The sequence below is a fragment of the Corvus cornix genome, chromosome 6 (assembly GCF_000738735.6).
Source record: "Corvus cornix cornix isolate S_Up_H32 chromosome 6, ASM73873v5, whole genome shotgun sequence".
Classification (NCBI taxonomy): Eukaryota; Metazoa; Chordata; class Aves; order Passeriformes; family Corvidae; genus Corvus; species Corvus cornix.
In genome coordinates, this window is record NC_046336.1 from 20,886,817 (window position 1) to 20,903,020 (window position 16,204).

The 16,204-nt window shown below is 43.5% G+C and overlaps 1 protein-coding gene across 15 annotated transcripts in view; it reads right to left on the bottom strand.

Annotated features, from left to right (window-relative positions):
* CAMK2G (calcium/calmodulin dependent protein kinase II gamma) overlaps nt 1–16,204 on the bottom strand; it is a 119,811-nt gene that overhangs the window by 33,818 nt on the left and 69,789 nt on the right. For 14 of the 15 annotated variants that reach the window (XM_039554446.1, XM_039554449.1, XM_039554447.1 and 11 more), the window contains exons 6-12: nt 13,325–13,397; nt 10,109–10,211; nt 9,153–9,236; nt 8,183–8,277; nt 5,476–5,598; nt 3,143–3,226; nt 2,444–2,486 (exon numbers count right to left, since the gene is read on the bottom strand). In XM_039554446.1, coding sequence (XP_039410380.1) covers nt 2,444–2,486; nt 3,143–3,226; nt 5,476–5,598; nt 8,183–8,277; nt 9,153–9,236; nt 10,109–10,211; nt 13,325–13,397 — 605 coding nt within the window. The remainder of the gene's footprint in view (nt 1–2,443; nt 2,487–3,142; nt 3,227–5,475; nt 5,599–8,182; nt 8,278–9,152; nt 9,237–10,108; nt 10,212–13,324; nt 13,398–16,204) is intronic. The other variant, XM_039554458.1, reaches the window with a different exon arrangement.

Sequence of the window (16,204 nt, forward strand, 5' to 3'; positions counted from 1 at the left end):
TCTTCTCATATTTCCTGCAGATAGTAAAGTCGTGCCTAATTAATTGATACTGGGGTCACATGAGCCTTCATTTTCCTCTTTGTTCAAAACATCTGTGAAAGAAGCTTTTAGGAGATCTCATCCCCAGACAGGAAGAAGCTTCTCTCTTCATAAATCTAGTTCCCTGTCTGCTGGGAACGGGACTTTTAAAAACCCACAAAATAGTGTCACCCAATTAGAGAAAATAAAAAGCCCTTAGGGAAAGGAACAAGTATTATTGCAGAGCTCTTCAAGGGCAGTTAGATGCCTGTCATGATAAGAAAAGTCTGAGCTCTACCCAAAGTTCCCACACGAACTTTTAAACTTATTACTTTTAGTTAGCATGCATTTATTCTTTAATTCCAGCAGATGTATCTACTTCAACTGCAGCAACTAGAAAACCTAAGTAAATTAAAAAACAATTACAATTAAAAAAAATGTCAAGCTCATATTACATACAGTCCTACAAAGAAAATAGGAGTAGATGATCTCACCTCTTTAGAAACATAAAAACGTAAGGCATTCCTACTCTTGATAGAGACTTTGCATCTAAATTCACAACATCTCTCTCTGGACAGTTTTTTTGAATGTCTCATACTTGGAATCACAGTTTATATTCAAAGCAGAACTCACTGACACTGCAAACCCTGCACTCACTATGGGCCACCTAGGATTTCCTTTTCTTCAGTTGTTAACTGAAGTGGGTCCAGCAGCTTCAGCCCTTGAGACAGAGAAGAATGAGTAGAGAAAGATTTTTCTCCTCGGTACTAGCTCAGGGATTAAGTGGATGTATAGGTCACATACCATTAAGGAGAACCCTTCTCTCTGGCATTTCATGTACTCACAATCTGAGCCATAGGAGATTTTCTTACCCAAGCACTTCTGCAGCCTCATTAGAAGTGACAACATTTGCAGACTAAAAATTAATCTAAAACTTCTGTTTATTAAAAAAAAAGAATAAAAGCCCTGTCTATTTCAGAATCATCAATTAAGTGAAATAAAAACAAGCTGTGTAAATAGAACAAAAACAGTTCACACCAGCAGAAGGCCCAAGAAAATGTTTTGTTCTGTATAGGCCTGCGGAAGTCCTGTCATTGTGCCATAGCTCCTCAAATAGTTATTTCAGAATCAATCTCAGAAAACAGTATAGAATTTTTAAGTCCTATAATGGCACAATCCTGGGACAGATGAATGGATAAAATCACTCCATCCCTTTAAGGCCAAACAATGAGAAATGCAGTAAAAAGAAATTGCTATAGCCTCAAATAATGCTGACACATGGGCAGAGCTTTACCCGAAAGCAAGAACCATGAAAAAAAAGTGTTCAGATGTTGCAGATGGTTGTCCCTTAATTGCAGCATGGTTTCACATGTTTTGTTTTTTTTTTTTAAAGCACCATACAGAAGGTTAAAAACACTGCCTTGAGTTCGCAGAAGAATGTATGCATGAACATGCACTTTGTATGCTGGGATGATCATTTCACAGAGGTTTTCATTCCAAGTTTATTGTAACAACACCCAGATTATAATTATTGATATCCACCATTAGTAAATGGCCAGATGAAATTAATACACTTCCATCATCACATAAACCATACAGCAGACTTCCACTTGAAAGCAGCTGTAGTCAGGTGCAATAAAAATCTGACTCATGCATTCAATGATTGCTCTTTTAAAAGAGAAAAAAAAATTACAGAGAGGGTAAAGAAAACAAAGAATCTCATAAACCAAAAGCACTTAGAAATAGAGGTCTTCCACCCAAATGGAAATGAACACAGATCAGACTGCGTCACCTAGGTGTGCCGAGCCAAGATAATAATCTTCCAAAAAGCATGGATTTACATGTTGAGATTTGCATTTTCAGTAAATGCACTATGTAATGCAGTTGGGTGGGAGCCAGACTACCAGCTATTAAATTTAAAAAGATGAAAACCACTTCTGAGACTCCAAGAAGGAAAACTAATAGCTAGACACTTCAGATGCATTTTTGATGAGTCAAAGTAATACAATACCCAAATAGCTCCTGTCCCTATTCTCACCAATATTACTTCCCTGTCCCTGCCTCAGGTCTAAAGGAAACACTCCTACATAATAAGAGCTCTTCACTCTTGGTTTATGATGGGAAAGCTGATGATACCAGCTAGAATTTCTCACAAGTAATTTGCTAACAAAATATCGTGAGCTGATTATGGAGGCTGACTTTATTTCTGTTTTGTACCAGACTACAATACCATGTGTTCCTCTCCAAACAAATCATTTCCTATTTTACACTGGTCACCAGCCGAGGCAAAGTGACCACCATTACACCATGATGAACTGAAAGCATGTTTCCTCCCCTCCTACTTGACCCCAAAAAGGTTAAAATATTCTCCAGCTCACTCACACAAAGCAAAACCAAGGAAGGGCTGGGAACATTGAGGACTTACCTGAAAAATTCCGAGACACAAGCATCGTTGTGAGGATTGCACCCTGTGGGGAAGAGAAAGCAGGGATAACAGAAAGTGCCACTTGAGAAAGGGGCTGGGCTGACCCATGAAGAACACAATGCATCAGTTACTAATGCAGAGGTAAAGCAATGCTACCCTGAACAACCCTAGTGTATCCAGGATTCCCATGTGTGGCTGTTGGGCCTGACACAGGACCACTCACAGTCCTGCCTTTCTAGAGCAGCAGCTGGATGCCAGGCAGGATAGCCTAGGAAATCCGAAATGGCACTAAGAATTACACTTCAACATGTAGCTGCTTCCTAGCTTTCAAACAGCAGATAGCTGCTTTGTGCACAGGCCAGAGGCTTTGCCCCAGCTGCAGGCAACTGGTAACACTAGTACTGGAAGGTGCAGAGCATTCAGAACTAAAAGTCCCAGAACTAGCTGCTCTATTTCAACTTGCTGGCAGAAAGTAGAAGGGGTGAATATGTAGCAGAAGAAGCGTGAAAAGCTTAGAGCTTGGAGAAAGAAACTACCCAGCTCTTCAGTACACTACTTCAGTACTCTGTACCGGAGGATCACAGAAGGTACTTCTCTAACACTGTGCTAGCCATGGAAAAAAGTACTGCTGCTAGGAAGGCACTAACCTCAAACTCAGAGAACTAAAAACAAACTTAAGGCAAATTAAGATGTACTTACCTTTAGCTTCCTTCTAGCATTGAACTTTCTCAAGCATTCCACAGTCTCCTGCCTGTGCATCATCGATGCGACAGTGGATCGTTGCTGAAAAACAAACAGCAGAAGATCAAGAACATGCCCATACCAAATCAGCCAGGGAAGTTTATTCCACTTGCACTGATCAGTCAAGACATTCAAGCTGACATGGCCAAGCCTCTCACCACTGCATGGCTGCAAAGCACTTGCAACTGGTTCATAACTTGAGAACTTCCATCAAGACACATTAAATCAAGGTGGGCTATTACAGGACTGTGCCCAAGAAATTTATGATTGAGGCACAGATGAGAATCAGTGCTCCCTGCCTTTCAGGCACACGCAAGATTTAAGGTAGTAAGAAGACAAAGCCAACAAATGAACAAGCATACTCATGGGGAACCGAGTTAGAGGCACTATAGAAAAGACCTAGGCTGCATTAGTTACAGCTTGAAAGGGAAATTTCAGGCAGTAAGTGAATACTTGTGATCAGCAGCCTTCCTGGACGTGGCAACCCCCTGAATGTAAGAGGTTGACTAGCAGAGGCTTTGGCATCTTTGTATCAGTATTGCAGAAACAGATTCTCGGTGTGTAAGAGAAAAGATAATGTATTTCTATTGTATCAATGCAAAAAAATGAGCATAAAATCTCTATCCCGTGATACACATCTGTCATCCACAGCAGACTGGGATCCCATCAGCTGCAAAAAGACAACTTCCCAGAAGTGCTGCAGTCATTAAGACCACATGAGGAAATCAGAGACTGATACTGCCAAGCATTTAGAGCACATGAGGAAGTCAGTGACTAATGCCAAAGTAGCTGTTGCTCTTGCATAGAACCACAAGCCTGAATTCTCTTTACAAGGATAGTGGGTGAATTTCTAACCTGGCAGATAAGTGTGAACAGAGTCTCCACTAACTTTCTCTTGCTTGGAAAAAATTCTGCAATACCCAAAAGAACTGTAAACCATGCTTATGTTCAGCTAGTTTATGGGAAGTCTCTGCTTTGATCCTACTGTCAAAGCTGGTCACCCACTGCAGTACACAAGGCAGCATGTGGGGAGAATGTAGCCGAAGTGTCCTCAAACAACTGGTGGTCACTGTTCATCCAGCCTCCTCAGGAGAGACAGTGATCTCCAGTTGTTCGATGTGAGCTTACAAGAGTCAGGACACATACTTCAGAAGTTCAGTGATGCTAAGAAACTCAGTGTCTCAGATAAACTTTTAAGATTTCCTACAACATTTACTTTAGAGCGGCCGTACATCTCCAGAGAGGAAACATACATTGTGCACCCAGGGACTGCAAAGCAAAGGGAATCAACAGACTCGACAGGAAGCAGTTTCAGTGAGAGGCTGACATGGCTGGAAAGTGAACTGAAACTCCCCCTAGCTCAGAGAAGAAAAGTTGCCACAGGGAGTGGGCTATCATAATACAACTTTGGCTACAGACATTGGGAGGAAAGTTGTATTATACAGGAACTGCAACGGTTTACAAGCATGCAAGGAGAAAAAAAAAAAAATGTAGTCTCAGCTATTGTGAAGTTTTGACTTCCAAGGAACTTGCATCATTTTACAGCAGACACTCCTGTTAGACACATGTTCACATAAGTAAGTTTAAATTGATAATCTGTTGATTTGTGGTAGAAGGACACTACCACCACAGTTTCTCAAGAACAAATGAGCAAAGGAACACACTAGACCCATCCCAGAAGTATGCTGTGGTATTACAAGAGCATCTGGTTAGACTTAGGTGAAACTATTTTATCCTGCAGAGATAAAAGTGCATCATTGCTGCTCTCCCCTATGCCCACACCCAGCTATGTTCTGGGATTTCCTTGCCAACTACAAAAGATGAAAATACTTATGTGTGAGGTCTGGCAAGGCAGAAACTACGTACACAGAACAGCAAAAGATTTTTTGCTGATTTCAATTTACAGCCAATTAAGCTACAGCATAGCAGAAATGTCCCAAATATTGCAAAGATGCTATGCCATAAACTGAAACAGAGATGAAGAACAAAATGGTCCTAAAACTTTTGTCTGATGCCAAACTCCATTTTACACTTTAGGATGATATGGATTGGAAAAGATGTGGGAAAAAACCAGAAACTATGGACACTGACAAAATTCCAAAAGAATAGGGGATTTTCTTTTCTACTGTGTCAATAAAAGCACCACAGCATGACAAAGTTGGCTTGTTGAAGGTCAGTATCCAAAAAAATCATAATTTGAAATATTTGAAATATTCTGGGTTTTTCAAGTCTTCCTGGCATGTCCATTCAAGGTAAACCCCAAATCAACCTGTAATAAGGAGAACACTTACACAAACCCATGGGTGTTTGAGAGCCTGGTCAGCTGTGATGCGCTTTGCTGGGTTTATTGTCAGCATCTGGTTGATCAAGTTCTTGGCTTCAGGAGTCACAGTGTCCCACTCAGGTGATGGGAACTAAAAGAGGAATAAGGAACAGATGATGAACTGAGTAGAAATATCTTCTACTAGCAGAAGACATTCTCCCCTGCTACACAGCTAAATCCCAGACTTTGCCCCTTTGCTATCAGGGCTAACACATTTGCTAAAACCACCAATTTTTGTGAAAACCCACACTGAACAAAAATAATCCAGAATCCAGCAAATGAATGGTACCAGTCAGCAGGACACATGTGTACCATTCACCAGACATAAGCAAGAAGATTAAGAGTTTAAAAGCCTTTTAGGAATAAGTCAGACCTTTAAATTTCTTTCACAGTCAACAGTCAAAAAAGTAAAGTCACAGATCTTTTTTACTGAGTTCTTACATGAAAAACACAGGCACTACCTTTTTTTACCCCACCTGTCTCTTTCTCCAGCATGCTAAAAGCTGTAACAGCTTACGGAAAATCACAGTTAACTACAGCAAAACTGCATGAAAGCAAAACCCACTAACAGAGAACACCCCATCAGGTACACTTTTTCCACCACAAAACACAATATCCTGGAACAATACCAGTCACTCAGGTGTAGCAACCCACCAGCAAGTTGTTACCAACCACCTACCACACCAAGATCATTGCCTGGGGAGCAAGAGAGATGTAACAGTGGATGGGAATACAGAAGCATGAAAACAAAGAAAAGAATTTCAAGTATTTCAGCTGCTGATCATCCATGAGGGGCAACTGCTTTCTGCTATAATTCCAGTAATGATAAAGATGAGATATTTACACCATCCTGCAGATGCTTGCATGTGGTTTGGGTGACAGCATGCTGAGATTAAATCCTACAAATCTACTGTACAAATACAGGTGAACTTCAGAACACAAATATGCTGTTGGGGTAAAGCTCCCCGTCTTTAAGTGGGAGAAAAAAAATTGATTTATCCTGAAAACATTTCCTTACAGTACTACATTCTTTAGAAAAAGTTTATTTCATCTTTTTTTCTCCTGCTTTTTTATGGCTTTACTCAGTTGGGTCATAACAATACACGTGCCGTATTTGATTTGCTTGTAATTTTATTTCTGCATTCGCAGGCATCGGTAAGGCATTATACAATTTGTTCTGCAAACATTGCAAGAGGCTACTCAAAAATCATAATACTGAGGTTTCAAGCCAGGACACCTTCCCCACACCTGAACTCTGAAGTATTCATGATAGTGTCTTGCAAAACACCTACCCAACAGCACAATGTGAAAAAAAAAACCAAAAACTTCACTGTTGGCACTTCCTCTCTGGTCAAGGAGAACAACAGACTGGTCCTGGCATACAGGGCCCTCAGTGCTGGGTAAGGACACCAGGGGCAGGTGCATCAGTAAAACTTGAGCAGTTTTCTATCAGGCTAAACGAGGCAAGAATCTACTGAAATTTGTTCACAAAAGATAAGAATTCAAAACCAATAGATAATAAGGAGGGATCAGGCACTTCACTCTTCATGAATTACAGGAAGACGTATTTAACCCCTGAAAATCCCCATTGATATAATTAGTGCAAAAATGCTTCAAATAAGAACAAGCAACACAAAAACTAGAGGGACAGCAAGGCAAGTCCATTTAAGGCTATCAAGTACAAAGACATTGCTTTGCTTTCACTCAGGAAGCCACTGAGCCAGAACACAGGCAGACCTTTGTTCTCACCAGTACAGCTGCTCTCATGGTCTCAAGCACAGAAGCTGGGAAGTAACTGGCAGAAGGAGTCTAGCAGAACCCTCACCTTTTGGGGTTTTATTTTTGTTTCATACGAACCACAAGACAGCCTACAAAATGAATTCCCCAACTTCCTCTTGATATTCATGACCACAGGCTTCAAGCTAGGATTTCCAGGAGCTCCTTCTTCCTTCTCAAGCCTCTCCTTACATGGAAGAATTTATGTCAAACATTAAAGCTGTGGTACCCAAACCACATTTTATACCACCTTTGCTTCCCTCAGTACTAACCTCCTTGCTATTCCTCTTTCAGGCACTTTTTACACCTCAGTTTGGCCATGTGCTAAGAAGTATTCCATGAATTAGTTGGCTTTTTACCAGAGCCTCCAACCCACCATGCTGATCCCCACCACAATGCCACCCCTCAAACAGCCCCCACTATTCAGTCTTCTCACTGGGCTCCATGATTTCCATGGACTATGGAACAGAGGAGACCAAAGACCATAATTTAAGCTATTATTCTACAGAATAGATCCCCATACTTTTCATTAGGCCTTGATAAAGACAAGCTCCTTCATTCTACTTTCCCTCTACTCCACTGAAAATGTTAGCATTGGCTAATCTGCAACACTTTGTTGTAAATTTGTGGTAAATTACTAGAAGACACCATTTCCCACCCTCTGCATTTCCCTAGTGAGTGTCAATGTCCTAGTGCCCACTGTGAAGCTTTCCACATGTCCCCTCAGTAGCCCCAAACAGGACTGTATCCCAGGCAGTGAAGACAAGGAGATGTATGAGCACATCATACGTCACTTTGCACAGAAGCTTGGGGCCTGCTGCTGGACGCCAGGTAAGATAGTGCCATGTTTTGGATGGCTTCTACACCCATGCAGGTACTCGGCAAGAAAGTGCCCTTACGTCATAGGCTCCGGCTTTGATCTGCTGATAGAGTTTGTGCTGATCTTCATCCCAAAAGGGAGGGTACCCCACTAGTAATATGTACAGAATCACTCCTGGGAGGGAGAGACACAGATACACTCTGGTTAGGCTAATATGCCAATTATTCCTTCAGCCCCTCTTCCTTCCCTCTTGACAGTACCCAAGGCAATGATTGCTCCATATCTTCATTTGCCATCATATTTAGCCTTCTGAGATAGCAAAACAGTACAAACCTGTCATCTGCTGAACCTCACCCTGGCACTTCATGTTCAGCTCTTAATGCCAGTGCCAGGAGCTAGAACGAGCTGCACGATGTCCTTCTACCCTCCCCTGGCTACCATGGCTGGCAAGCCACAACTCCCAGCTGCTCTCAGAGTAGGATGAAGCCACATCTCCTAGGGTTCCTGGGCAGCAAGGGACACTTCAGGAAAGACTCTGTTTTCAGATGCTTACTGTGCATGGTGTTGGGACAAAAATGACACTGACAAAGCTGACTCCTGGCCTGCAGAGAACCATTTAGTCCATGTCAGGCAACACTGATATCATAACATCTTTAAACTTATCAGTCCCAGATACATTTACACTTACATTTTTTCTTTTAGAAAAATCATCCCTCTTCAGTATTTCATCTTCTACATAGTTAGTGAAATAGGAAATTGCTACAGTTATCTAAACAACTGACTCTGCAAAGCATAGACAGGTCCTATCTCTGGAGTCTCAAACATCTGCTAGATAGCCTGAGGAAAGGATTAGGAGCCAGAATCAACTGAGTTCAGGCTCCAGTATTCATTCCATCTACACCATTGAGGTGCTTATCCTCCATTGTGCCTTCATGTCTCCACCCAGTAAGAAGGAGCACTGTGCACCCTCCCAGCAATAGGCTACAAGGAATCACCCTTTTACATGGAATGATGTTGTTTAAGTGTAAAACATTTTGCCAGAATCTTACCACATGCCCATATATCCACTGGTTTTCCATAAGGATCTTTTCTTAAGACTTCAGGGGAGAGGTAGCCTGGAGTACCAGCAAACCCTGCCAGGAAATGGATGACATGAAGTACTTACAGTACCCAAGCAGAAGAGATCTTGCCATATCACAAAATCTACTAGTGGTAACTAAAAAATTCCAAACCCCATCTCTCCCACCCTTCATCTCATATTAGCTAGAGATGTCTCTTGGTAAACTGACAAAAAGAGGCAAAACCCCCCCAAATAAAATAGAAAAATCAGATGGGATCCAGTGCCTGTGTATTGCAAGAAAAACAGACAAGTTAGAGGGACCATGCCAACCAGCTGGGCACAAACTTGGATGCCAGGACTTATAGCATTGTTACATCTAATGCCTTGGAGTTTGAAAACACGAGACACAGATGGGACACATCCCATTGCCACATGGTGTGGGGAGACCAGAAGAAGTCATCTTTCCAGAATCTCTGCAGCACTGCAGAGTCTCAGAGCTGATGTTTAGCCTGAAAAGGTCTCATTTCTAATTATGTTTTAGCTAAACAAAGATAAGGGCAGATCCAACTGTGCCTGAGGAAGGCCAGGTCAAATGCATTTCTGTAAAGTGACTGAACAAAATTCCAGATGTCTACACTTCTGAGCAGTAGGAAAGTTCAGATCAGGGTCTAAACTTAGCAGCTGCATTCACCTCTGACACTAGCGTCCACTGTAAACAGAGAAGAAAAATAGAGAAACACATAGCCATTTTTCTGTCTTTATTTATCAGTTTTTCCTCTATTGCACCTAGGCTTGTGCCTAAGACCCAGAGGCTGACATGCTTGAAAAAGAAGCAGCCAAGTACACAGAAGTGTGCTGGAAGAGCTGAGAGAAAATACTCAGGAGGATGGAACTCAACCAGCCACCAGGAAACAGGGGAGCAAATGTGGGAAAGCTCAGTCTTACCAAACCAGGCCTGCTGCTCTCCCTGGACTTCTATAGCCAGTCCGAAGTCAGCCAGTTTGACAGCAGCACCCTTACATTTACTCGCTAGTAGTAAATTTTCAGGCTGAGGAGAAGAAAGAAAAAAGAAAGTAAGAATGAAAGACTGATCCTTGTTAAAGCCTCTGAGTATTCACATCACTGAATTGCACCTGCTGACAGAATTTAGCACGCAGTACTAAACCTGTTCAGGGGAAGACACAACAGCAGCAACGAATGGCCTTGACCTAGAGTGGCAGAAAATTTTCAAGTCTAACACAAATCCTCTGGCTCCTCTGTGGGAGCTAGAGCCTCTTCCAAACCAGCCCATTACATGCTGACACAAGAGGGCACTGGCAGTACAGTTCCTGCAACACCTAAGCCAAAATTCAATTCTGCCCTCCTCAAAGAGGATAACTAGGGGGGAGGGGAAGGGGGTGGGGGAAGAAGGGAGGGACAATGCAGTAGATACAATCTGCAGTGATGTTTCTCCCCTTGAACATTAGACAGTCCCCAAGGCACTGAAAAAGTAAATATGATGCTAATACAGGCTGCCAAATACACTGCTGTAATGTGGGAAGGCATCATCTGGCTAGGCAGCAGTTCTCATCCCTTACAGAAAAAGCCTCAGCCTCAAATTGGCATAAGCAGCACAGCAGTGAGTATTCTTGTAAGCAGTTTTTTCATGCTACACATTTACAGCAGCATAAAGTATTCTGTCTTGCTCCTGCTGCCATCACCTATACAAGAAGCAGCCATGTCACTTCCTCCATGTGCTGGGAAAGGGAAACAAGACTTTTGACCCTCACATTTCCACTTTGGATGAATCTCACTTAAACCATAATTCTGTTGTGCTCCAGCAGAGGACTTCAGCAGAAGGCTTAACACAACTCCAGAAACTGGACTGAGAATTGGCAGCTTTGAAGCACCAGAGCAGCTAGTTACATGGGACCCCTTGAAACCCCAAAGCTTTAAGGTGATGGCTATTATGGCTTTGCAGGAAAATCAACTTGAAGATAGGCAGGTCAAATGTGGTTTCTCATCCTATACCCTTCTCATCTTTTGTGCAATTCATATCAAGTTGATTTTTTAACTGAGCAGGATGGTAGTCTGGAAATCCAGAAACAGGAGCTTGTCTCAGTTTCACAAATCTGATGAAGGTCTTTTTTGCAGCCTGATTACCATTTTCACCCCATAGCAACACTTTACCCCTGTTCTGCCTGACAGGCACAAGATGCTTTGCTCACTCATCTGTCTTAAACTACTGGGCATGTGCCTACTTCTGTTTTGAATGAAGGGAAAAAAGCTTTCTTCAACAGAATCCTTGCCATAAGCAGCATGGAAGGAGGGGGAACTGGGTCTCAATACATTTGGATGCCAGTGACTCTTCGCTATATGGGAAGGAGAAAAGATTGCAGTAATCAAGCTACACTAATGAAAATTCACCACTATCAACAAGACCCTAAAGCAGAAGACCAGTGAAATCTTCTGAAAATCCTTCCCAACTCCAGATCAAACCTGGGCTTAGCCTGACTAAGAAAGAGCAACATTTAAGACAGACTTGTGCTAGTTAAGCACTATTTGTAGCTCTATTTTAGAAGCAAACACCTTAAGGCGAATGGTGCTTATCCATGTGCATGTTTGCCAACATATGGGTCGTCTCAGGTTTCACTTTTTGGTGAGGATGTGAATGCACTCCCTAATTTCTTACAGCCCCTATGGGCAGCTCAACATTTGACATCCTTTAATAGCATGTTATCCAAAAGACAGGCTTATGAAAGGGAGGTGCAAAAGACAAGACCTTACTTGAAGCAAGCTCTGCAGTTATTACACACTGACCCTGAAGGCCCAACTTTTGGCACGGATCTAAATACTAAACAAAAAACATAGGAACTTCCATTGCTAAAAGGAATAGTTACTCCACAGGCCTGGATAGCTTCAGTCAATCAGAGCAAGCAACAGAAGAAATGTATTAACTACAGCAGGCAGTGTCTAGCAGTTGATAAGTTCTAAACAAGTTGCTAGGTTTTGGAAGGAAACCAGATTATATCTGAACACAAGGAAAACTTCTTCTGTACTGGAAAACACTTCTGATTTTCACAGACTCCCTAATTTTGGGCAACAGTGCCTCTTGGATATTGCTTTTAATCAAGAGCAGCCACAGTTCACAGTAGATCATTTGCACTTTTTCACAGTGCTGTGAACCAGAAGGTCAAAAGTGTTGCATGGGAGTTTGCCAGAAACACAAAGGTTTTTTCACTAGATCAAAACACCAGAGGAACACTGTCACCAAGCTTGCAACGTGCTTTTATCTTGCTCTCTGCAAAATATTTTTCTACTTCCCCCTTGTACACTGTTGAACAAGCCCAAACCAACACTAGTAGCAGGTGTCATCCTGCATTAATTTAACTGGACCACTGGTGACCATCACCATTCCCACTTTAGACAGAGAGGGCTCCAGGGCACACAGACCTTCCCGCACAAATCTCTTCATTCTGGAGCCTGCCCAGCTCCCAGCACAGCTGCACAGTGTGGGAAGGGAGTTTAGGTGACTACATTGCAGAGGCTTTGGGGCTATAAATGTGTTGCAATGTGTCAAATGATTGATTTATCCAGTCTTTCACTGGCCAGCAGTTTTGGTTTTGGATTAAAAGTGCTTCTACTGATGAGAGAAGAAAGAAATGACACAAAAAATTCTTGTTGAACATCTCTGCCCTAGCGCAGTGGCATGTGTTTGGCAACACTGCAGAATAAAAATACACATGCTCTGTGCAGACAAACTCATCCTGGCAGATTGAACAAAGATTGCTCCAGGTCTCTAGAGATCTCTTCAATCACAAACTAGAAAGTGTCCTTCATTATAATGAATCCTACCCAAGTTTCTCTGGAAGCATACTTCACTCCAAGATTCACAACTACTCCATCCTGGAGCTGCCTCAGAGAGGCTGAAAGTTGGCAAGGTTCACAAAGACTGAAAACTTCCTTGGGAGCTCAGCACACCCTCTAGAAAACTCTGAAGAATCGACTTCGTGCTTCAGGAACCCCTGAACCCAGTTCAAGTGAAAAAAAACCAACAAACCCAAACCAAAAAAAAAAACCACACAAAAACCCCTGCCAGCTGACAACACAATATTCCTGTCTTGCCTCTTCCAGTGATCCCCTGGCTGCTCTCCTCAGACTACAGCACAGAGGAAACATTACCTTCAAGTCCCTGTGCACGATATCATGCTGGTGAATGTGATTCACACTCTCCAGTATCTGATGAATACAGTGGCTGCAAGATAAAAGGGAGAGACACACAAAGTTATGCACACACATTTAACATCTTGTCTCATCCCAGAACTATTTCCCCTAACTTTTATATTTGTACTAGGGGGCATTCAAGATCCCATGCTGAATCTCTTCATCATGACCACTGGATGCCACAGCTCAGCTGAACAACCCCAGCCCTCCCAGCAACAGGATACCAAACATCCTTTCTGTAGCACAACCCCAAAGCCTCTCTCCTACCTCCCATCATTTCCTTCCTTCTCTTCCCATCACGCTAAGCCTCTCACTTGTTCCTTCAGCCAACAGTGCCCACCCCACACAGAACAGCCAAGGCATCCTAGTATCTTCAAACAGCAGCTGAAATTGTGCAAGCAAGACCAAATTGCTCCAGGAAACATTCCACTGGGCTAGTCCTGAGCAAAGAATAAACTTTGGGAGAGCAGCAGCCTCCCCCAGCAAATTCAGGATGACGACGCCTGGGCGCCTGCCAGTTTGCAAAGCTTTCAGACCAGCATCTCAAGCACTTTATATACACAATGTGCACACACGCCCGCTTGCTGGGTGCCTTTTAAGTACAGATCCCACTTAAGGGGTTAGTAATCTGAAAAGCAGACTCATTCCGTTAAGTGCAGCGTGCTGCACTCCCCCAGCTCACAGAAAACCCTGTCCCTGCCATTCTCACTGCTGTAAACCACAGGGATAAAACCAAGATGTTATTTACACCTGTTGCATAATGACAGCACAACCCGCCCATGGGTGAGATTCCAGGTTGGAACCATCTCTTCCACTAAACATTTACTCAGCTCCCAAGGGTGAATGTGGAACGGAATAGGGATTTTGACAACTATGGCTGGGCAGTAAGCATGCAGATGTGGACAACTCAGAGAAGTCTATGTCCTAACTGCAGAACCTCTCAGACACTTCACTGACTTCTACAAATCTAAGAGGAACAAATTTGAAATCAGTGAAATATTTGAGGGAAGGAAAAAAGGCTACAGGAAAAGATGGGAAGAGGGTGAGGAGAAGAGGAGAGGAGGTGCAGCACTGTGTATTTGCTACCCCCACCCCTCTGGAGCTGACAGTATGATCCTCAGGATCGGAATCCATGAAAATCTCCCTGCTCCCAAAACAAAAATGTATAATTAGAACAGAGCTGAGTCTGAGCGAGAGAGATTTTCTGGCCAAAAATGGCAAAAGTGTGAGGTGTCCCAGGCGAGCCAAACACGGCGGATTGGCACGGACCTCGCTCCCTCAGACTGCTCTGGAATTCAGCACAGCATGGGGAGAGAAAGGGAGGAGTTTCACTCTGTCATCTTGTGGGCACTTGGAGACCTGACCAGCTGACAGTCAGAGGGCTGAGCACCCTAAGGAGGGCTAACAGAGCAACAGACAGTCCTCCTTTTCCCCTAACCCTGCCATAATTTTCCTAAGCAGTGTCAGTCACTGACAGCTCTTGAGCACTTCAGGGAACAGGCACTGGCAAGAGGAACAGGGGAAGGATTATGATTGATAACCTCAAAACTTCCCAACTTCAAGGCAGAGTGGCATGATTGACTGTGTATCCATCTGAGATGCTGTGCCTACAAGATCTCTACACCCCAGTGAAAACATATACGGGGTTCTCAGACCTCTCTGCCAGGAGCTCCAGCAGAGCTGGTGAGTTCACTGGCCTTCCCAATCACCAGACGGCTCCTGGCAGAGCACGCAGGGCAGTGCCTCATTTGAAAGTCTGCAATGCCCAGAAGACAGAGGCTGTAAGTGAACCACGGGGAAAGCAAATAAGTGCCTGCAGACTCCATCAGCAGTACCTACACTAACACGCCAGGTCACGCTCTCTTTCCTTTCCTTGCACTCAGTAGCAGCTTCCTCATAGTACTGCCTACCAAGCTCAACCTGCCACAGTACCCACTACTTCCTTCTTACTCCTCTCTTCTCATGGCTCCCCGAATTCCTGCTTCAGCAAGGGTTAGTATGGGATAAGAACATGACTGCAGAATAAGCAGGGTGAAATGTCACCACTGGGCCACGCCCAGGCCACACAAAAGCAGAACAGGAGTGGCCTAATCCCGGCTTTGATTTCAGATGCTGCATGTCCAGCAGATGGATGGGTCAGACAACACCCTCAGCTACTGCTGCACATAGCACCCACTCTGTATAAACAGGAACAAGCACATGCCACTTCAGGAAGCTCACCCGTGGGGGAGAGGGGAGACATTCAGGAACAGAAGGGCATAACTCTAAATATTTTTAACATTAAAATATGAAGGTTGCTCTCTCATATTGTGCCTTTTGTCACTGCACCGACCAGCTGACAGTCAGAGAGGGCTTCCACAGGAACACAGTTTTCAAAGTCTCCTCTCCTCACTGCCCTGTAAACCATTACCCAGACACAGGCAAATTGAATGGGTCTGCCCAACAGCAGTGGCACATCACTGGAAACCCTGCTAGAAGAAGAAGGCCAAGCAGGCAGCACCCTCACAGCTCTCCTTTATGTTTGCTCAGTAAGGACACACTGTCAACCACCCACCACAAAGACCAAGTAGACAAAGCTGCTAGCAGTGGCTCTCCCAGCAAAGAGCACAGCATCTGCAAGTGGCAGAGACAGCAACGTCTGCAAGTGGGCAAGGGCTAGAGCTGTGCTGAGTCAGGCTGTCTGGTGACAATAAGTTCATGCTAATAGCAGAAAGAGGATGTGTTTTATCCAGACAAGGAGCAAGAGTGTTAGAACAAAGTCACACACAGACCAGCAGTCAGAAAACTCATTCCACTTGTATGTGTACATGGAACACACATGGAAGGGTCTGGAAACAG